The sequence below is a fragment of the Schistocerca cancellata genome, chromosome 2 (assembly GCF_023864275.1).
Source record: "Schistocerca cancellata isolate TAMUIC-IGC-003103 chromosome 2, iqSchCanc2.1, whole genome shotgun sequence".
In the NCBI taxonomy this organism is placed as follows: Eukaryota; Metazoa; Arthropoda; class Insecta; order Orthoptera; family Acrididae; genus Schistocerca; species Schistocerca cancellata.
This window is the reverse complement of record NC_064627.1, coordinates 420,991,517-421,015,881: the sequence shown is the minus strand read 5'-3', so window position 1 is coordinate 421,015,881 and position 24,365 is coordinate 420,991,517. Positions and strand designations below refer to the sequence as shown.

The window sequence follows — 24,365 nt, the reverse complement described above, 5'->3', positions numbered from 1 at the left end:
TCACCTAGCGGGATGTGGAAAACCGCCTAAAAACCACATGCAGGCTGGCCGGCATACGGGCCCTCTTCGTTAATCCGCCGGGCGGATTGGATCCGGGGCCGGCGCGCCTACCCGAGTCCAGGAAGCAGGGCATTAGCGCTCTCGGCTACCCTGGCGGGTCCATATCACGTCGAGCAGTGTTTTATCGAAATTACCTTCTCCATCAACAATTTCAAAATTGGTTTCATCAGTCACTATCGGATTGAAACAGAAGAGATAACCTTCGAATAAACATCAGCCAGAGATCTTCTAGAATTTTCTTGTAAGAAATCCAACTTAGGTATATTTTCAGTAGACGTAGTTGACACCCATAAGTTTACATTCGGCTTATTTTACAACTGCTGAAAACATACAACTGTCATGCAAGTTCAAGACCTTATGTATAACTGATACATTTTTGTATACTCATTTCAAAATCAATTTCTAACAAAGTGCAGAGATGATGCTGACAGTGGTGCGCCAATGTTCACGCCGCCGCGGACCGTCGGCGCTCTCGTGATAGTGACCCGCACTGCCATCTTGCTGCGCCGGTGGGATACCGACGAATCACATGTCAGGATCTCCTCCGTGCAACATGATGTAAAACGAAAATACCAAAATTTCACTACAAAAATCACAGAAATAAGTTAACATATCTAAAACGTACGTTATAGCTTACCTGGTGCTTCTCAAGCGGAAAACAAGGACAGTGCTGCTAATTAATTTTAGCACTAGGACATGCACAATATACACTACTGACCATTAAAATTGCAACACCACGAAGATGACGTGCTGCAGACGCAAAATTTAACCGACAGGAAGAATATGCTGTGATATGCAAATGATTAGCTTTCCAGAGCATTCACACAAGGTTGGCGACACCTACAACGTTCTGACATTAGGAAAGTTTCCAACCGATTTCTCATACACAAACAGCAGTTGACCGGCGTTACCTGGTGAAACGTTGTTGTGATGCCTCGTGTAAGGAGGAGAAATGCGTACCGTCACGTTTCCGACTTTGATAAAGGTCGGATTGTAGCCCATCGCGATTGCGGTTTATCGTATCGCGACATTGCTGCTCGCGTTGATCGAGATCCAATTACTGTTAACAGAACCGAGATCCAATTACTGTTAACAGAATATGGAATCGGTGGATTCAGGAGGGTAATACGGAACGCCGTGCTGGATCCCAACGGCCTCATATCACTAGCAGTCGAAATGACAGGCATCTTATCCCCATGGCTGTAACGGATCGTGCACCCACGTCTCGATCCCTGAGTCAATAGATGGGGACCTTTGCAAGACAACAACGAACAGTTCGACGACGTTTGCAGCACCATGGACTATCAACTCGGAGACCATGGCTGCGGTTACCCTTGACGCTGCATCACAGCAGGAGCGCCTGCGATGGTGTACTCAACGACGAACCTGAGTGCACGAATGGCAAAACGTCATTTTTCGGTGGAATCCAGGTTCTGTTTACAGCATCATGATGGTCGCATAAGTGTTTGGCGACATCGCGGTGAACGAACATTGGAAGCGCGTATTCGTCAACGCCATACTGGCGTATCACCCGGCGTGATGGTATGGGGTGCCATTGGTTACACGTCTCTGTCACCTCTTGCTCGCATTGACGGCACTTTGAACAGTGGACGTTACATTTCAGATGTGTTACGACCCGTGACTCTACCCTTCATTCGATCCCTGTGAAACCCTACATTTCAGCAGGATAATGCACGACCGCATGTTGCAGGTCTTGTACGGGCCTTTCTGGATACAGAAAATGTTCGACTGCTGCCCTGGCTAGCACATTCTGAAGATCTCTCACCAATTGAAAACGTCTGGTCCATGGTGCCCGAGCAACTGGCTCGTCACAATACGGCAGTCACTACTCTTGATGAACTGAGGTATCGTGTTGAAGCTGCATGGGCAGCTGTACCTGTACACGCCACCCAAGCTGTTTTGATTCAATGCCCAGGCGTATCAAGGCCATTATTACGGCCAGAGGTGGTTGTTCTGGGTACTGATTTCTCAGGATCTATGCACCCAAATTGCGTGACAATGTAATCACATGTCAGTTCCAGTATAATATATTTGTCCAACGAATACCCGTTTATCATCTGCATTTGTTCTTGGTGTAGCAATTGTAATGGCCAGTAGTGTAAGTAGCCGAATCCAAGCTATGTGTGGTAAGTGGGCAAACGACGGCAGTTTTGGGTGTAGCGCCGTGCCTGCAAGCTGCTACTGCTTGTGCCGCGAGGATGCCAGTTGTGTAAGAGACGTGTGTGTGTGATGTGTGTGGTGGTGTGTTGCAGCGGACCACCTGCGCGAGGTGAGGGTGCCGGTGCTGGAGCGCTGCACACACGCGGAGGACGAGCGCGGCGGCGAGCTGTGCGCGGGGCTGCGGCAGGGCGGCCGCGACGCCTGCCAGGGCGACAGCGGGGGGCCGCTGCTTTGCAGGTACGCACCGGCCCTGTGCATATTTTAAAAATGTCGGGAATCCGATATATATAGGTATTTAAAAACATATCCTTATTGACTCTGAACATTGCAAATCTTATTAGTATATCGATATATCGATGGGAAATGCGTCGATATATCGATATTTTTTTAACAGGCCTAGTACAGATAACTACAAAACACTATCAGCCAACAGCAACGGCTTACGGTGCTCCACTTCCAACAAGGTTATACGAGGGGCGTTCAATTAATAATGCAACAATTTTTTATTCCTGCTAGCATGATGGTTTTATTCACAATTGTGCGCTGAAGAGCCAAAGAAACTGGTACACATGCCTAATATCTTGTAGGGTCCCCGCGAGCACGCAAAAATGCCACAACACGACGTGTCATGGACTCAACAAGCGTCTGAAGTAGTGATGGAGGGAACTGACACCACGAATCGTACAGGGCTGTCCATAAATCAGTAAGAGTTCGCCGCGATGGAGACCTCTTGTGAACAGCACGTTGCAAGACATCCCAGATATGCTGAGTAATGTTCATGTTTGGGGAGTTTGGTGGCCAGCGGAAGTGTTTAAAGTCAGAAGAGTGTTCCTGGAGCCACTCTGTAGCAATTCAGGACCTGTAGGGTTTCGTATTGTCCTGCTGGAATTACCCAGGTCCGTCGGAATGCACAATGGACATGAATGGATGCAGGTGGTCAGACAGGACGCTTATGTACGTGTCACCTGTCACAGTCGTATCTAGATGTATCAGGGGTCCCATATCACTCCAACTGCACAAGCCCCACGCCTTTTCCCTCGCCCGGGTTCCCGGGTTCGATTCCCGGCCGGGTCAGGGATTTTCTCTGCCTCGTGATGACTGGGTGTTGTGTGATGTCCTTAGGTTAGTTAGGTTTAAGTCGTTCTACGTTCTAGGGGACTGATGACCATAGATGTTAAGTCCCATAGTGCTGAGAGCCATTTGAACCATTTGAACCCACGCCTTTACAGAGCCTCCACCAGCTTGAACATTCCCTTGCTGACATGCATGGTCCATAGATTCATCAGGTTGTCTCCATACACGTACACATCCATCCGCTCGATACAGTTTGAAACGAGATTCGTCCGTCTAGGCAACATATATCCAGACATCAACAGCCCAATGTCGGCGTTGACGGGTCCAGGAGAGGCGTAAAGCTTTGTGTCGTGCAGTCATCAAGGGAACACGAGTGGACCTTCGTGTCCGAAAGCCCATATCGATGATGTTTCGTTGCATGGTTCGCACGATGACACTTGTTGATGACCCAGCATTGAAATCTGCACCCATTTGCGGAAGGGTTGCACTTTTGTCACGTTGAACGATTCTCTTCAGTCGTTTTTCGTCCCGTTCTTGCGGTATTTTTTTTTCAGACTACTGATGTTTCACCGGATTCCTGATATTCACGGTACACTAATGAAATGGTCGTACGGGAAAATCCCCACTTCATCACTACCTCGGAGATCCTGTGTCCTACCGCTCCTGCGCCGACTATAACATCACGTTCGAAGTCACGTAAATCTTGATAACCTGTCATTGTAGCAGCAACAATCGATCTAACAACAGTACGAGGCACTTGTTCTCTTTTACAGGCGTTGCCGACGGCAGCGCCGTATTCTGCTTGTTTACCTATCTCTGTATTTGAATACGCTTGCCTGTACCAGTTTCTTTGGCGCTTCAGTGTAATACACCATATTATTCCCAACTCATCTGGCTACAAAACTGTATTTGTTAACATAACGGCCTTACACCACCTTACTGTGAGGCCCTGTATGCCCGCACGGTACCACTCTACAGGTCGACGTCGGAGCCGACGTCTTGCTGCATCAGTAACCTCACCATCATCCTCGTACTGCTTTCCGCTGAGTGCAGCCTTCGTTGGACCAAACAGATGGAAGTCGGAAGATGCGACATCCGGGCTATAGGGTGGATGCCGAAGAACAGTTCAATGTAGTTTCGTTCGGTCTTGCTTTGGGATGGAGAAGGAGAACTTCGTTTCCACTTTTGTGGCAACGAGGAGTCAGACCTGTGTGCAGCCGGCCGGCATGAGGGAGATCGGACAGTTTTCGCGACGTTATGATGACAGACGCGTCGCCCAACGACTCACCGTACTTTTGCTCACTGCCAGACCTCCACAGACATTCTGCAAGCACCTGTTAATATGAAACTTCCTGGCAGATTAAAACTTTGTGCCCGACCGAGACTCGAACTCGAGACCTTTGCCTTTCGCGGGGAAGTGCTCTACCAACTGAGCTACCCAAGCACGACGCACGCCCCGTCCTCACAGCTTTACTTCTGCCAGTACCTCGTCTCCTACCTTCCAAACTTAACAGAAGCTCTCCTGCGAACCATGCAGAACTAGCACTCCTGAAAGAAAGGATACTGCGGAGACATGGCTTAGCCACAGCCTGGGGGATGTTTCCAGAATGAGATTTTCACTCTGCAGCGGAGTGTGCGCTGATATGAAACTTCCTGGCAGATTAAAGTTTTAATCTGCCAGGAAGTTTCATATCAGCGCACCCTCCGCTGCAGAGTGAAAATCTCAACCTGTTAATATCTCCAATGATCTGGTTTTCTGCCAAAAGAAACTCAACCACAAATCTTTGCTTGGAACGCACCCCCGTTACGGGCGACATTTTGAAGAATACGTTTAGTGCCGCCACCTATCGGAACTTCCTGAGATGATAGAGTTGAAGCGGGATTATTCGACGATGTCCCCCAACAAATTCCAAATTTTTTTCAACCAAAATTGGCCGAGGAAAAAAAAAGTATTGCATTATCTACTAAGTTCCCCTCGTAGATTCCAGACAACTGTTAATTACGGTACCTGACAAAAAAAGTGAAACGGCCAGAAGATAAGATCGGATGCCAGTGAAACTTCGTACATGTACACACCATCTGCGAGTTTTATAAACGATTAGAGTTGCAACTCTCTGTCACGGGAGTGCATTAGTGTTGTTCGAGATTACTGTTGTTGCCAGGCTGGATAGGCTACACAGCGGTTGTGAACAGCTTCAGGCGTATAGCGATCACTGTGAAGGACGCGGCGCTGCAGTGTACTCGGGGGAGGCAGCTTTATTGGCATCTGACAGAGTTTGAAACTGTCCACTTTGTGTATCTCCGTTTGGTCGTCTGGTGGAATCCTGGAATCCGATCGGAGTGGCCGATCGGTTCTAGGCGCTACAGTCTGGAACCGCGCGACCGCTACGGTAGCAGGTTCGAATCCTGCCTCGGACATGGATGTGTGTGATGTCCTTAGGTTAGTTAGGTTTAAGTAGTTCTAAGTCTAGGGGACTGATGACCTCAGAAGTTAAGTCTCATAGTGCTCAGAGCCATTTGAACCATTTTTGAATCCTGGAATACCGAGATATTTGGGGCATTCAGACGTGATAGTAGACCGATGTTTGACTGTATGGGAACGCGAGGGCATATATTCGCGAAGATTCCGTTCGACCACATCTGATCGGCACAATGATTGTCATATTGTGTACCAAGCACATTGCGCCCCTTCATATGTGCGCCTGCCATCTTAGAACAAGTCATGGACTCTTGAAACACTTTCTATCATCCCGCACCATTGGTAAGGTCTCTAGCAGCAGCCGGACTAGGGAATTACTGTCCCCATGCGGAGGCCACTGTTAATACCACAACACAAAAAGGTTGCGTTTTAAAGTGATACTGTGTCCGGGAAGCACTAGCTGTTGATCATTGGCGTCACGTTGTGTTAAGCGATGAACCGCGGTTCTGCACTACCCTGGATGACTATTGTCAGCGAGTATGGCGGCGATATAGGAATAGGTCCCATTCTTCGACTGTTTTGGAGAGTCAAAGCGATTTTACTCCTGGTGCAATGGCTTGGGGGAACTATGGGGTATGATTGCAGGTCATCGCTGGTATTGAGGGAACTCTGACGTCACACAAGCACATCACTGACACATTGCGCACTCATGTGTTACTCTCAGGTTGCTTCATTATGGTGAATTTTTTCGACAGGACGTTGCTCGTGTCTCTACTAATTGTCTGCATGACGTTGGGGTACTGTCGTGGCCGGCAAGACCTCCACATCTGCCCTGACAGAAAGTGTGGGACCAGCTCAGTCGTCAACTTCATTTTACCGTCAATAACCAGGATATCAACCACCATTTGCAGCAGTTGTAGGCTAGCTCGCCTAAGAAGAAAATACAACGGTCTCATGACTCCCCTTCAAACTAAATCAGTGCATGCATACAAGCCGGAGGGGGTACAACGTCGTATTGGCAATTTAGAAACTTGACTCGATTTTGTAACACTGGAATATCATCTCACGCCTCTGAGTCCCTGAAGTTTCATTTCGTTTCCTAATCCCCTTCTGGGTGATTCAGAGTTTTTTAGGTGGTGCATCTAGTACATTTCACGTACGCCGTGAATCACGTTGACATTTACGAAACACGAAAAGTGGATGAATGCTTAAAAGGACTCTTTATTACAGTTTAAAGCATCTGCCTGACCACAGATACAGAGACGCCTATAAATAACGTTAGTTATCACCCGATATTGCGAACTGAAGACCTAACCAGGGTGGTAGCACTGTCGTGCCTACGCCCTATAAACAACGTTTGTTCACAGTGCAATGTGTTTAAATAAACTAACTGCCGCTTCAGTTCTGAGATTCCATTTTTCATAAGAAAACTAATGTAATATACCTTTTTACAAAATTATGTCGTCCCGTCGACATACACAGTCTGTCCAAAAAGTTCCGCGACTAATTTTATTCCTGACGTACAAGCGACGTCAGCCCAGACGTTTCAGTGGCAGCTTGAACTAGCAATTGTAAACAATAGATTATTCCACCAGCCAACTGCGAGCAAGTAGTGTTAAGTAGTAGACGTGCGAACGTAGTTTGTCAGCGTTGCAGTGTCACAAAGCGCAATAGAGCAGCATCTAGCATCTCTAAATCAACTCTTCAAGACGTTCTCCAGAATGTTTTGAAGAAGATAAAAGTGTCTGCAAAAATTGTACCGCACACCTCGACTCCTGAACAGAAACAAAGATACGTGGACGCCTACGCGACTTGATTGAAATGCAAGGCGCGGACAATTCTCGACTCCTGAACAGAAACAAAGATACGTGGACGCCTACGCGACTTGATTGAAATGCAAGGCGCGGACAATTCTTCCCTAAAAAATCATCACGGTTGACGAGACTTGATGATTATCAATGCGAATCTGCCACAAAACAATAAAGTGCAGAAATCCACACGACGAGTCAATCCTTTAAGGACATAACCTATGAGATGATTGTGTGAACTTTCTGTGCATTCAGCCTCGAATTTTTTTGGACTAGCAGGTTACGACGATTCGTTTATTGTCACCTTTTAAAACTGAATCCTACTGAGACAACAATTTTTCTCAGCATTTCTTTGCTAGCCTTGAAGTTCACGTTTGTACGGCAAAGATCTCTGAAGTTTTCGCAAAGATACTATTCCTCTGAATTGATCATATTATTGCATAACTTACTGCCTAATAACCCATTTGTCCATGCTGTCAATGGGACACTTCTTGTGAGCACTTCAGCTCAAAGAAGAAAAAAGTAGATGCTTGAATCTCATTCTGCTCGGTACTATTTTTCCAAGCCGACCCCCAAATTTTGTTACCTCGAACGATTTTCCAATACTACTTCAGTTTGATCAAGTAAACACACCAATAACAATTCTGGAAATGCAGTTGTGGCTGCCGGATTTCCTCTTCAACAATTCGTGTTCGGTCCTATGTAAGAGCTATATATTTTCAAACGTGCTATAGTTTTTTGGTTACGTCTTGTTTTGAAATGATCGGAGCGACTTTTTGTGCAGCGAAGAAGAGATAGAAATATTAGACTGGGCCAGAAGTTATCTACGTTCTCTATTTAGCTGAACAGAAACATCCATCGTGCTGAGTACATCGAAAATTAAAATAGCTGATTTCAGCAGCCATACATATACAGGGTGTTACAGAAAGGTACGGCCAAACTTTCAGGAAACATTCCTCACACACAAATAAAGAAAAGATGTTATGTGGACATGTGTCCGAAAACGCTTATTTTCCATGATTTCATACGGGATACTCTACCTGTGCTGCTAGAACATGTGCGTTTATAAGTACGACACAACATGTGGTTCATGCACGATGGAGCTCCTGCACATTTCAGTCGAAGTGTTGGTACGCTTCTCAACAACAGGTTCGGTGACCGATGGATTGGTAGAGGCGGACCAATTCCATGACCTCCACGCTCTCCTGACCTCAACCCTCTTGACTTCCATTTATGGGGGCATTTGAAAGCTCTTGTCTACGCAACCCCGGTACCAAATGTAGAGACTCTTCGTGCTCGTATTGTGGACGGCTGTGATACAATACGCCATTCTCCAGGGCTGCATCAGCGCATCAGGGATTCCATGCGACGGAGGGTGGATGCATGTATCCTCGCTAACAGAGGACATTTTGAACATTTCCTGTAACAAAGTGTTTGAAGTCACGCTGGTACGTTCTGTTGCTGTGTGTTTCCATTCCATGATTAATGTGATTTGAAGAGAAGTAATAAAATGAGCTCTAACGTGGAAAGTAAGGAATGTTTCCTGAAAGTTTGGCCGTACCTTTTCGTAACACCCTGTATAACAACTGACGATCGGGAAACCGATATCTGACAGGACTTGCAAAGTTGATTAAGGCTTTAACACGTTTACGACATTCGGTTTTCGCCTTTGGAAGTTGTGTTGCATCTACAAGTAGCATCTGTGTTCCTACTGGCGCAATTTGCACACCGCTGGTTTATACAACTTTGAATTTTTATTCCACGATCAGTCATCTTTTATGTCAGCACTGTCACTTGTTTCTCCGGTGCATCTGCTCTCAACGCCATTTCCTTCGATCGCTTTCCGTGCTTAAACTGTGAGGTAAAACATAATGGTTGGCCACAAACAGCGCACTGTGCAAATTTTTTACTTTCGTCTCTTGCCGAAAAATAGCGCAGAAATAACTAGATTTATGCGTTTTACTCATTGTTGACAACCACATGCACCTACACAGTAAATACATTGTAAAATTCCTCTACTTCATTTTCCTCTAGTATAATCACAAAAAAAGATCAGAATGGAACGGAAATCGGTAGACGTGATGTACATGTACAGCCAAACAAATGATTACAATTTCAGAAAAATAGCTTCACAAATTGAGCAAGTCAATAACGCATTTGTGTTGTAGCCCTTATGCAAGCAGTTATTCGGCTTGGCAGTGATTGATAGAGCTGTTAGATGCCCTATTGAGCGATAGTGCGCCAAATTCTGTCCAATTGGCTCGTTAATCGGCAAAATCCCAATCTGGTTGGAGGACCCCGTTCATAACTTCATATGCTCTTACTTGGGGAGACATCCGATGACCTTGTTGGCCAAGGTAGGGGTTGGTAAACACGAAGACAAGCAGTAGAAAATCTCACCATGTGCTGCCGGGAATTATCACTCTGAAATGCAAGCCAAGGATGGCTTGCCATGAAGGGCAACAAAACGAGTGTATAATATCGTCGACGCACCGCTGTACCGTAAGGGTGCAGCGGATGACAACCAAAGGGGCCTTGCTATCAAGTGAAGTGGCATCACTTCTGGTTGTCGGGCCGTATGGCCGGGGACAGTCAGCTTAGTGCCCCACTGCTGTCTGGGGCATCTCCACACACGTCTTCGCTGGTCATCAGGGGTCAATTCGAAGCGAGACTCATCACTGGAGACAATTCTACTACAGTCAATGAGATTCCAGCCCGAATGTGCCCGAAACCACAACAAATGGGCTTGATAGTGTACAGAGGCCAATGGAGGTCGGCGCAAGAGGTGACGTGACGTCAGCCGCCTTTCTGTGAGCCGTCTGTTAATGGTCTTTGTGGTCACTGAAGCACCAGTTGCACGTCGGATAGATGATAATATGATAATGATGAATCCGTGGCTCTGAGTGCCTCTCTGACGACTGCACGGTCCTCAGGTTCTGTCGTCTCTCTAGGTCGACCACTTCCTTCTTGACGCTATGTTCGACCATGGTTCACCCATTCATGCCAACATAGTCGAATAGCGGCATCGCTCCTATTCAAATGGCGAGCGATTCACAATTATTCCAGCCGCTCCTTTGAGCCCAACTATACGTCTTCTCTCAAATGCTGACATTTGCGTATAGAGGGTGAATCGCCTGACACTTGCACAGCGTATGTTTGGACATGGAAGTGCAACATAGAGGGGAAATAGCGTACACTAATAAACACGTGTCGAACCTATCGCACTACAATAACAGGAACCAAAACTACTTTCCCCCCGAATGGGCAAGTGAGCATTCTAAAATTAGCAGATGGCTCGTCTGCTAAGGGGAACGCTTGTCCACCGTTGTATTTACGCCCTTACGTGCACGTTTTAGTTTATGAAGTGGTCAATGAATCACAGTCATTGAATTATGAAGACAAACATGTTAACGCTTTTGAAACACTTGATACAATGACAGCAGTTAACATTCGAGCGGTGAGTCAACAGAAGATTCATCAACACGATATTATTCCAAGAACATGCTGCATTGGCCACGTGTCTACCAGAGCATGAAAAGCAGTTTGCAGGCAAATTATGTACGAAAAAACCTTGCTTATTGCTCAAAAGACAGCTGACTACTGGTATTTCAGAAGCACTGAAACATATTTCAGTTATAACGTTAAAACAGACTCCCAAAATGTCTTACTTAGCTCACATATCCGAGCAGTACTTCGCCGTCTAAATGACCTTACCAGATCGGCGTCCACCAGCGAAAGATCCCGACAACACCTCTGCGAGCTCTCAGCTCGGCGAGTCACGTGACCAACTACCTTAGTCAAAGTCCGTCTGTGACCAACAACATTTGGTCACAAATAGTAATTTATATTTAACGTTTATATCATATTCATTAAAATTATTCATGACAAATACTAAAATATTCTTTCATTAATAAGTGTTATAAAATGCCGTGTTCCTTGATTTCCGCAAGGCGTTCGATACAGTTCCCCACAGTCGTTTAATGAACAAAGTAAGAGCATATGGACTATCAGAACAGTTGTGTGATTGGATTGAAGAGTTCCTAGATAACAGAACGCAGCATGTCATTCTCGACGGAAAGAACCGAAGTAAGAGTGATTTCAGGTGTGCCGCAGGGGAGTGTCGTAGGACCGTTGCTATTCACAATATACATAAATGACCTTGTGGATAACATCGGAAGTTCACTGAGGCTTTTTGCGGATGATGGTGTAGTATATCGAGAGGTTGCAACAATGGAAAATTGTACTGAAATGCAGGAGGATCTGCAACGAATTGACGCATGGTGCAGGGAATGGCAATTCAATCTCAATGTAGACAAGTGTAATGTGCTGCGAATACATAGAAAGCAGGATCCTTTATCATTTAGCTACAATATAGCAGGTCAGCAACTGGAAACAGTTAATTCCATAAAATATCTGGGAGCAGACATTAGAAGTGATTTAAAATGGAATGATCATATAAAGTTGATCGTCGGTAAAGCAGATGCCAGACAGATTCATTGGAAGAATCATAAGGAAATGCAATCCGAAAACAAAGGAAGTAGGTTACAGTACGCTTGTTCGCCCACTGCTTGAATATTGCTCACCAGTGTGTGATCCGTACCAGATGGGGTTGATAGAAGAGATAGAGGAGATCCAACGGAGAGCAGCGCGCTACGTTACAGGATCATTTAGTAATCGCGAAAGCGCTACGGAGATGATAGATAAACTCCAGTGGAAGACTCTGCAGGAGAGACGCTCAGTAGCTCGGTACGGGCTTTTGTTGAACTTTCGAGAACATACCTTCACAGAGGAGTCAAGCAGTATATTGCTCCCTCCTACGTATATCTCGCGAAGAGACCATGAGGATAAAATCAGAGAGATTAGAGCCCACACAGAGGCATACCAACAATCCTTGTTTCCACGAACAATACCAGACTGGAAGAGAAGAGAGAACCGATAGAAGTACCCTCCGCCACACACCGTCAGGTGGCTTGCGGGGTATGGATGTAGATGTGGATATTCAGTTTTGAGATTATTACATCAGCGGAATCCACACACTAATCAAGAGTCTTATTATATTTACACCTTCCATCTCCACACTGCGTTATTCAAGTTGTATTTTTGTTTTTAGTATTAATTACTAACTTCTCGTTCAAAACATACAGTCAAATCTTATAAGGATTAATGCAGAACTAACTTTTTCATTCTGGGAGACTTGTCTTGGCAGTTATTTTTCCAAATCAGTTTTCTCTCCCGTCGGAAAATTCCTGATGAAATTCTCCTCAATACACATGTTCAGCAAACGGTGCCACAGGTGTGATATGTATTATCATGCGACACTGCCTCCTGTTATCTCACAGAAGGCACTATCGATATGCGGTTTTCACAGGATGGAATTGCAGGCAAGGGCGCGTATTTGTAGCCAATACACAGATTTTGTGAAGCTGACATAAGTGCAATTGTTGCAACAGTTACAAAGTTTAAAATGGTACAGTGCCTAGTGACAGCAAAATCCTAAAACTGGTGTAAATGAGAATGTCAATTTTGCTTGTTGCAGGAAGTTAGCGCAAGTAGTTTACGAGTTATCGTATTGTGAACATTGTAAACTGATTCCGTCCTATTGCTTAGATGCTTGGCGACGACATTATGTTTGTTTACATTATGCGATTGTATTGAAACTGTCCTGCCATATATTTTATGAGAGAGGACGTAGCAGAATGTGTTTGGGACATATTTGGCAATGCGAAAAAGCAGATATACTCATGGTTTATGCTGTTCGTTCGTGTATCATGTACGCCGACAGACATCGCAACATTCCAATAGACGTCAACATCTTCAACTACTTCAACCTCTACAAACAATACAGATGCTAATTATGACACGGCGTATTACTGCTGCCTGCTCTGCAATTTCTGCTCGAATGCTAAAACATGTGAAGCAATCGTTGCAGGGCAGATTGCTAGATATTACTGACGCTAGTGGTGGCTCTTTAGAGCACAGTCTCTGGGAATACGTTGGTTCTTTACGTGTCAGACCTCACAGAGGTACTGTAATCACCTTTGTTTGTCTTTCGTTTGGGGACAATTGAAAACGTGTGTCCCTACCGGGACTCGAACCCGGGATCTCTTGCTTACATGGCAGACGTTCTACCCATCTGAGCCACCGAGGGGACAGAGGATATTGCGACTGCAGGGACTTATCACTGGCACGCCTCCCGCGAGACCTCCATTCCCAACTTGTCCCACACTATATTCATAGAACCCCTGCCCCTTATACTCATTACTCGCGGCTTTTTGCCGCTTCCGGTAAGAGTTCGGGCACTGTGTGTGCATCCGCACAGAAGAAGATGGTCAAAGGGTCGGTGAGCCTTAACTATATATATCAACGCCTGTATACAGCTAGGGGTATTCATTTCATTATAATTTCATTCTAACGAGCTGCATGGTCACCGGATATGTCCAAAAGAGCAGATACCAACTTCATATATTTACAATTTTGCACTTTCCGTCGATTCTGTATGAATATCAATTTGTGACCAATTTGCATAACTTCTTCGTGGTTCGTCATTTTTATTTTTATTTTATTTCGTTTATTTATTTATTTATTTGTCTTAGTGAGTAAATTACTATTAGAGTTGATTTGTTTAAAGTTACTGAAATTTTATCAGCAAGAAGAAAAGCAATGTTCTAGAAACTGAATAGCTCTTGTTACCATCAAAAAACGAGATCAATATTGAAAACTGACCTTTCGGTCGCCGAAACCTACGCTATTAAATTTAATATTCTCCAGCGTGGAAGTTACTACTTGCTTAACAGATATGACTCAGCTACCCTAAATAACACCCATCCCTGTTACCCACTAGAGTCGATTTAAATTAGGCGGCATCTGACGTTCCAGGTCCAAACATGCGCCGTTGCCGCGACAACGACTTCCTGCAGGCAGTCGCCAGAGCGCTCCCCTCACCGCGGAAATTAAAAATCGCTTTCGAGTCTCTGTTTCCTGCAAAAATCACGTAAAAATTCAGAATTCATGTATGATTTGACCTGCCGTTGGAGCCCACTCAGTGTGACAACACCGCACCAGTGCCATAAGATGAGGCGTCTACTGCAAGAACGACAGGCTTCCTGGGGTCGATGTCGACCACATACCGATCACTTAGTAGTGCGTCTTTCAGCCGCTGGAAAGCGGTCTAGCATTCAGCCGACCATACGAACGAAACGCCCTTGCTGTGCAACTGATGTAGAGAAGCCGCAATCTGAGCAGCAGTGGGGATAAAACAGATATGATAGGTTAGCTTCCCATTACAGTTTACAATTATGACGCACTGGTTAGTGCAGAAAAATCGCGACTGACCATTAAGTGTGAATGTGACAGGTGAATGCTGTACACACTAATCACATGGCCAAGCTACTCAATTTCAGCGTGAAAGAAGGAACATTTAGAATGGTTACACATCAGTCCCGCTTTGGAGAACAGTTAAAACAATGCCTCTAGCAGCATACGACCAGAGACAACTATAACATCTAAATACTCGTAGTTAGAGCAAGAAGGTACTTGCGACGTCAGTTGCTCAATGTACCCTTGGAAAATTGCTGGGGCAGAAGCGCTACCAAACGTAACCGCTGAAAATGGAATAATCACTTTCGTGTATTGATGACAAAAAATCTTCACTCTTCAGATGGGCGTCCTGGAGATCAGTTTTTGGAAATAAATGACCTTGGCCTAATTTCTCAATCAAATCTTCAGGGCAGGGCAACGGAAAAGAATCAACAACAGTTTGTGGGTTAATGGTTGATTTAAAGTCTGCACATAGTCGCAACCACCCCACGGTTCAGTAAGAACCACCAAGAGTGACGCCCTTTGGCTAGCCGACAGTCGTTTGATGACGTCACTGTCCTGTAACCACTGCAACTCTGCATAAAAGACAGGACGGGCAGAAAAAAACTTGCGTTGTACATTGTTTTTCAGTGTCAATGGGCCTCGAACCCTTGGGCCTCACCTAAACTACCACGAAATAGAGAACTGTAATTGTCACATAATGCTTTAATATTGGCAAGAAATCCAGATGAATTAATCTGTAACATGTTCCCGTGAATGGAAAATCGGAAAAGATCTAAGTTATCCCCGCCAAAAATGTTAGTAGACCCGCGAGAGCACAATGCATGAAATAACATTGTTTCCGGAGTACCACGGAATATGGCTAGTAAACCGCCAACGCACTGGAATAAGTTGTTCATTGTATGCTGTCAATGAGTTGGGTGCTTGCTGAAGCTTTGGGCTATGTAGTACGATTGAACAGCATAACGGTAGCACCAGTACCTAACCGGAAATTAACACACTTGTTGAACACACTCAACTTATTGGATAGCCTGTTGATAAGTTCAGAGTTTGTGTCCTGGCAGTTTGACGAGACAACAACAGGATCGGCGGACCGTTGCGCAGCAGACACAACATACACCGCGTTAGAATCGCCATATGACATGGAATGTGGAAGCTGGCTGACACCATCTATACTTAAACATACAGTCTAGAAATAGTCTTGTTTGCCACATACGAAACACTTGGCTTTGTGGCACAGGCGCTGTGCCCTATCATGCTTTTGAAAGCAACGTGAGCAGGACTCTGCGATTGTGCGGGCTACATCGCTGCCTGACGATGTGACTGGTTCGCACATAACCTAGACGTCTGGCGACGTCTGACCTGAGTCGGAAGGGGGGGAAGGGGGGGTTTGTCAGCCCCTGAACTGTCTTATTCTCGATAACAGATATTACAAGTGATTGAACATCATGCTTAGTTATATCGACAGTGTCCTGTGACTCAATAACTGACAATACTGTACTGAGGTATGGGTTTGGGTGCTTTAGTATGGCAACACGAATACAGTAATCGGATACGTTCTGTTTAATCATATCTCTCATCGTAATGCCACTGTGATTTAACCTATATGAACACTGAAAGACACATTGTCTAGTAAGGCCACGAATTTTTGCTACCCGCTGTTTGTAGGACTGTCCTGGCTGCTGTTTTAACCTGAAAAACTTATAATGAGCGGCCACTACATGCACTTGTGATTTAAAATGATTTGACAGTTTGTCAGGTAACTCGTCGTAAGGAACCTCACGAGGTTGGCGATCTGGAAACAGTTTTACTGACAACCGCAATACATTGAGCCTACGGTGGAGAGAAAATGGTAAATACGGTGGTTACCTGTTATGCCGTAGACGTTGAAATGCACCGTCAACTGTGCAACACAATATGGCCAGTCTAAGCTTTGCGCCAGGGACACTCTGAATTTAGGCACTTGAACCGTTTGTTGAGCTGTTTCCAACTGAACAGGCCGGGGTGGCGGTCATGGTGCTGCCACGATTCTTTGCAGTGCTTGTAATAATTGTTCAATTCTTTGTTCCTGCAATTGTATAGCCTGCATTAAAGACACATCCGGAAGAGACTTCGTGAACACTCAATATAACAACAAAAACAAACAGAAAAGTAGAGCCCTGCTACAAGAGAGGGTTAGTTACACAATAGGTCACAGTGAGATAATCGTGAGCTGCATTTTCGGCGTCACTTTACTTGTTGTGGCCGACTTCTTGGACACTGAGGTGGCTAGTAATAATTCAGTTCATTAGAACACTATGAATGAGAAATACTTTATTAATTACAACAGAACTTATCTTTGCTCGTTAAGCTCGGCTGTAGCTAAGAAACTGCACGTGTGGACTTAAAAGTTCAGAACACACTAAGTGAGCCACGATCACTGAGTGGCGAAGTGATAAAGATTCAGAATAGCCGTACTGTGGCTTCACTACAGTCACGAGAAAACTTGTTGACACAGCTCTGATAGTGTTGGCGCATAGTCACAGTTCAAGCGCAGGCGCCAGGCGTAAACACAGGTGTGAATGGAATCACTTGCACGCACGTGTTCAGGAAGAGGCAAGCAACCCACACGGGTGTGGGGTAAGTACAGTCGCACAGCGCACGAGTGTAAACGCACCTTCTAACGGTTGTTACAGGCTCCATCACGGCGAGTAGGTAGCACAACGACGTAACTCAGACAGGAACTTCCTTGAAGTGAACAGGATCCGATACTGAACTGAACTGCTCTCTGCCGCTGTTGCACGGCAGAGGCGCGGCGGTGGCGCTTCGGAACTACGGGAGGCACGGCTTCTTCCTAGCATCTCACTGACGCTTCGTGACATGGCTTTGCTGTGCAGTGTGCGGTGGTCAGTACTTCTTGCACCACTCTCGATATTCGACGGCACCGTATCGTTGCCCATTACCGAGACCCAGAGGTTCAAAGTAACCATACTAACGCACGTAAAATATGCGTGTAATATCCGGCCTGAGGCGTAATTTTACAGTACTGGCCATTAAAATTGCTACACCACGAAGATGACGTGCTACAGACGCGAAATTTAACCGACAGGGAGAAGATGCTGCGATATGCAAATGATTAGCTTTTCAGAGCATTCAAAAAAGGTTGGCGCCAGTGGCAACACCTACAACGTGCTGACATGAGGAAAGTTTCCAACCGATTTCTCATACACAAACAGCAGTTGACCGCCGTTGCCTGGTGAAACGTTGTTGTGATGCCTCGTGTAAGGAGGAGAAATGCGTACCATCACGTTTCCGACTTTGATAAAGGTCGGATTGCGGCGTATCGCGATTGCGGTTTATCGTATCGCGACATGGTCGAGATCCAGTGACTGTTAGCAGAATATGGAATCAGTGGGTTCAGGAGGGTAATACGGAATGCCGTGCTGGATCCCAACGGTCTCGTATCACTAGCTGTCGAGATGACAGGCATCTTATCCGCATGGCTGTAACAGATCGTGCAGCCACGTCTCGATCCCTGAGTCAATAGATGGGGACGTTTGCAGGACAACAACCATCTGCACGAACAATTCGACGACGTTTGCAGCAGCATGGACTATCAGCTCGAAGACCATGACTGTGGTTAACCTTGACGCTGCATCACAGACAGGAGCGCCTGTGATGATGTACTCAACGACGAACCTGGTTGCACGAATGGCAAAACGTCATTTTTTCGGATGAATTCAGGTTCTGTTTGCAGCATCATGATGGTCGCATCCGTGTTTGGCGACATCGCGGTGAACGCACATTGGAAGCGTGTATTCGTCATCGCCATACTGTTGTATCACCCGGCGTGATGGTATGGGGTGCCATTGGTTACACGTCTCGGTCACCTCTTGTTCGCACTGACGGCACGTTGAACAGTGGACGTTACATTTCAGATGTGTTACCACCCGTGGCTCTACCCTTCACTCGATTCCTGCGAAACCTTACATTTCAGCTGGATAATGCACGACCGCATGTTGCAGGTCCTGTACGGGCCTTTCTGGATACAGAAAATGTTCGACTGCTGCCCTGGCCAGTACATTCTCCAGATCTCTTACCAACTGAAAACGTCTGGTCAATAGTGGCCGAGCAACTGGGTCGTCACAATACGCCAGTCATTACTCTTGATGAACTGTGGTATCGTGTTGAAGCTGCATGGGCAGCTGTACCTCTACACGCCATCCAAGCTCTGTTTGACTCAATGCCCAGGCGTATCGCCGGCTGGAGTGGCCGTACGGTTCTAGGCGGTACAGTCTGGAACCGCAAGACTGCTATGGTCGCAGCCTCGAATCCTGCCTCGGGCATGGATGTGTGTGATGTCCTTAGGTTAGTTAGGTTGAAGTAGTTCTAAGTTCTAGGGGACTGATGGCCTCAGAAGTTGAGTCCCATAGTGCTCGGAGCCATTTGAACCATTTGAACCCAAGCGTATCAAGGCCGTTATTACGGCCAGAGGTGGTTGGTCTGGGTACTTATATCCCAGGATCTATGCACCCAAATTGCGTGAAAATGTTATCACATGTCAGTTCTAGTATAATATATTTGTCCAATGAATACCCGTTTATCATCTGCATTTCTTCTTGGTGTAGCAATTTTAATGGCCAGTAGTGTAGTTTTAACTAACGTGGTGAACACATGACAAGGCCTGTAGGGTCATCGCTAGGGCTCTGAAGTCACAAGACTATGTTTTTAGTTTGCATTTTTTCATTAATGTAACTTTATGACGCGTTCTCTGTGTATAATGAGCACTCCACGCCTATAGAAATATGGCCAACGTGGTACTGCAGTGACATAGGGGGAGAGGAGCATATTCGCCCTTTCTTCCGGTGGTTAAAATTAACTCTATCCGCCTCCCGCTTCAACGTCAACCAGAGTTTCCGAAGTGTTTGTCTTGGCTGTAAGACGTTTGAACTGGAAAGCTTCTCTCAAACAATTACAATAGGGAATGTGCTTGTCCCACTCTCAGCTCCGGGACCTTACTGAAACTCCACGGTCCCATTAATGTATGACCATAATTTTATTCATATCTTTACCAGTTGCACAAATTTGTTTTTCTAATAGCGTTTTTTTCCGAGAGTATATTGAAAGTGTAAATTTTTGGCGCCTAGTAGTGTTTGTGCAGTGAGCACGTATCACTGGTTAGTAAGCTTGCCTTCGCCCACAGGAGCCCGGAGGACCCTCGCCGCTGGTACGTGGGCGGCGTCGTGAGCCACGGCGAGGGCTGCGCCAGGCCCGGAGAACCGGGCGCCTATACCAGGGTCGCCTCCTACCTCTCCTGGATCACAGAGAACACAGGTCAGCCACTGGCAACATGTAACATATGTACCACTACCATAAATACCACTGGTCAGCCAATCATCACTGGAACGTGGGCCTCATCTACGCAGCTGACACAGATGACGCTGCTTGAGGAGCGACATTACAAGAATTAGATTCCAACTACTTACTATCTACTATGACGACACCATTTGAAATCCAGTATGGACAGATCTCAAGTGTATGCATTTCAGGTACGCAACAAGGAGGAAAGGAGAAAGCTGGCCGGCCGGTGTGGCCGAGCGGTTCTAGGCGCTACAGTCTGGAACCGCGCGACCGCTACGGTAGCAGGTTCGAATCCTGCCTCGGGCATGGACGTGTGTGCTGTCCTTAGGTTAGTTAGGTTTAAGTAGTTCTAAGTTCTAGGGGACTGATGACCTCAGAAGTTAAGTCCCATAGTGCTCAGAGCCATTTGAACCATTTTTTGAAGATAGCTGAACATCACCTAGAAAGGGCGCAATTTAAATCGCTGTGTCCATCACACTCACCTAAGGTTCAAGCTGTATTGTACCTTAACTTACAAATAATACTGCACGGACACATGACAGAAGGTATGCACCAGGAACGATCTCAGCTGCATATTGACAAACACCACGTGAGGAGCTCCGCCCAGCGCCCTCCACGTATCCTGCCTTGATGTGTGTTTCTCTGCTGCAGAAAACACTACTCCAGTGTGGAGAAACTCTGCACATAATAATCATGTTGATGTGTCTCTTCGTGAGACAAGCTGCTTAGTCACAGAGTGCCTGAGACTAACTTCAATCAATAAGATCTTTCCACCCATGCGAGTAGCACCTCCAGATCTAAGAAGACAGGTAGCAGCAGAGACTGAATAGGAGAATCAAGAAACAGATCCAAAGCATCCATTGTTTGGTAGTCATGCTTGTCCATCACAACTGAAATCCAAAAAAAGATTCCTCCTTACGATGGCACAAATTTCGACTGCAGCAAAGACTCGCCGAACTGTGCTGTGGGTAACGAAGTTTCCTGGAGGATTATTGACCACCAGGCTGCCATCTCAAATACGAGACTTGGGAAGACTCTCAATAGGTTGAGAACAGAAATAACGACAAGTTGCAAGACTAATTTGAAGAAGTGGGATGTCAGTGACAATGATTCTAGAGTGTGGAGCAAGGCAGGACTATGAACACTTCTTCGTTTTCAGTAGTCTGAGCGAACTCCTTGGCTTGTTTGTAGCAAAGGACCATACCGTTCTGGCTGCTGAATATTGGACTCACAAAGTGTGAAATTCTCTAAATCATTAGTATTACATTGTAGTTTTAGGATTATTATTGTTTTATTAATTGTTTTGTCCTGGTCCGCTGCCTCTGTTAGGAAAATACAGTCAGTGGTACACGGCCTTGAATGGAAAGTGTTCGCTCCCTGTGGCCAAACATTACCAAACTGATACTCCAGTATTTCCATGCCCGTGGCACATCTTCTTAAACTTTCATCCTTACTGGAACTTATTTGAAGCATGCAAAAAAACTGTTCTTACACATGAAGACTGGGTAAAAACAGGATGGCTATTACATGCATTTAACATAACTGGAAGTTTTAGGGTAGAGATTATACACAACAGGTCCAGATAGTGTCCGAGTACAGCTTATCTTTCAGACTCTTGAGAAAGGTCGATACATTCCCATCATTGACATCATACCGATCGATCGCACAGATACACTGAAGCGCCAAAGAAACTGGTATAGGCATGCATACTCAAATACAGAGATATGTTAAAAACAGGGCGCTGCGGTCGGCAACGCCCGTATGAGACGACAAGAGTCTGGCGCAGTTGTTGATCGGTTACTGCTGCTACATTGGCAGGTTATCGGGATTTAAGTGAGTTTGAACGTGGTGTTATAGGCTGCGCACGAGCGATGGGACACAGCATCTTCGAGGTAGCGATGAAGTGGAGATTTTCCCGTACGACCATTTGACGAGTGTACCGTGAATATCAGGAATCCGGTAAAACATCAAATTTTCGACATCACTGCGGCTGGAAAAAGATCCTGCAAGAACGGGACCAACGACGACTGAACAGAATCGTTCAACATGACAGAAGTGCAGCCCTTCTGCAAATTGCCATAGATTTCAATACTGGGCCATCAACAAGTGTCAGCGTGCGAACCGTTCAACAAAACATATTGGCTTTCGAAGACGATGGTCCAGTCCTGTATCCTTGATGACTGCACGGCACAAAGCTTTACGCCTCACCTGGGCCTGTCAACACCGGCATTCGACTGTTGATGACTAGAAACATGTTGCCTGGTCGGACGAGTCTCGTTTCAAATTGTATCGAGCGGATAGACGTGTACGAGTATGGAGACAAGCTCATGAATCCGTGGACCCTGCATGTCAGCAGGGGACTGTTCAAGCTAGTGAAGGCTCTGTAATGGTGTGGGGCGTGTGCAGTTGGAATGATATGGGACCTCTGATACGTCTAGATACGACTCTGATAGGTGACATATACGTAAGCATCTTGTCTGATCACCTGCATCCATTCATGTGCATTGTGCATTCCGATAGACTTGGGCAATTCCAGCAGGACAATGCGACACCCCACAGGTCTAGAATTGCTACAGAGTGGCTCCAGAAAGTCTTCTGAGTTTAAAAAGTTCCGCTGGCCACCAGACTCCCCAAACATGAACATTATTGTGCATATCTGTGATGCCTTGCAACGTGCTGTTCAGAAAAGATCTCCATCCCCCGTACTCTTACGGATTTATGGACAGCCCTACAGGATTCATGGTGTCAATTCCCTCCGCAGTACTTCAGACATTAGTCGAGTCCATGCCACGTTATTTTGCAACACTTCTACGTACTCGCGGGGGTCCTACATAATATTAGGAAGGAGTACCAGTTTCTTTGCGTCTTCGGTGTAATTGATAATAGTGCAACGACTACTGACGAGATGGTGTCATGAGAACAGATTTGAAGGAATACTAGACACCAGCCCTTCAAAAAAGACTACATAACCCCCTTCCCCCCACAGTATTCCTTTCCAAATTGTTACTAATATGTGTACCAAATTTGGGTGAAATCGTTCCAGGTGTTTAGGATGAGATTTTCACCCATGGTCTTGACCACGTACGCATTATGGCAGTTATATTTCACTTATATTAATCATATATCACACATATTTTTACACATAGTTCACCTGTATCTCCAGCGAATTTCGCCCTGCTGTTTCATTTTCACACAGCTCAATGTTTACGCTGTACGTTGATACAGTACTCCAGTGGTATACGAATCTCCTGTTTGCGAAATGTTTTGTGAACAGTTAATAGTAAAGAATTAATAAATTTAAACGTCTTGCATGATGCGGCAGATTTTCACGCCTTGCAGTGTTTATGACGCCATATCTTTTGAACTGTATGCCGTACAGTGGTATAATTTATCCAGTACATTCAGTAGTATATATGAATACTGTCTACAAAATATGTCGCGAATACTGTTAGTAATACACAAGTTTTCCTGTTTGAACAAAGAAAATGTAGTTATCGAAAACGTTTATCCTTTCATCATTTTGCGAGAGCCGTCAGCGAGAAAACGCGAATAAGTGCAAAGTTTTTTGCAAGCTGTATGTGCTCTCATTCACCGAGACTGGATGATTAAAGTATGGATATTTGGGCATTGTGGGCTACACTGCTTTTTCATCCCCACCTCTTTGATAGGTAGGTGGTTCTTATCCCCTCAGCAGTGATTTCCAGACAGTGAGTGATATGTGTACCAAGTTTGAACGAAATCAGTCCAGTGGTTTAGGAGGAGATGGCGACATTCATACACACATTTTTATAATATGAGATGTGATCAAAAAATAATGGGAATTTTTTAATTTCGGAGGCTTTACATACCCGATTTTCCACTTTTTTTTGTCTCGTTGGCACACATTTTCCTGATGTATATTTGCATTTTCAGCTGTTTTGAATGTTTAGTTTGTTGATGAAAGTCGAAAAGATTATACTGTATGTCTTTTCGAGTGCTCGACGCATTTTTAATTTCGAAAAAGATGGATCAAAAAATTTGCATTAAATTCTGCTTGAGAAGTGGTATAAAGTGCAGCACAGCATTCGAATGGTTGACTGCGGCTTTTGGCGAACCTACTATGACTAAGACAAGAGTTTACGAGTGGTATGAGCGTTTCAAAGAAGGTCGAGAGGACGTTGAAGCCA

General features: G+C 45.4%; 1 protein-coding gene across 1 annotated transcript in view; it reads left to right on the top strand.

Moving 5' to 3' along the window:
* The window catches only part of LOC126154543 (serine protease nudel-like), a 191,535-nt gene that overhangs the window by 78,751 nt on the left and 88,419 nt on the right, over positions 1-24,365 (top strand). The window contains exons 6-7 of the mRNA XM_049916151.1: positions 2,334-2,478; positions 20,042-20,172. Coding sequence (XP_049772108.1) covers positions 2,334-2,478; positions 20,042-20,172 — 276 coding nt within the window. The remainder of the gene's footprint in view (positions 1-2,333; positions 2,479-20,041; positions 20,173-24,365) is intronic.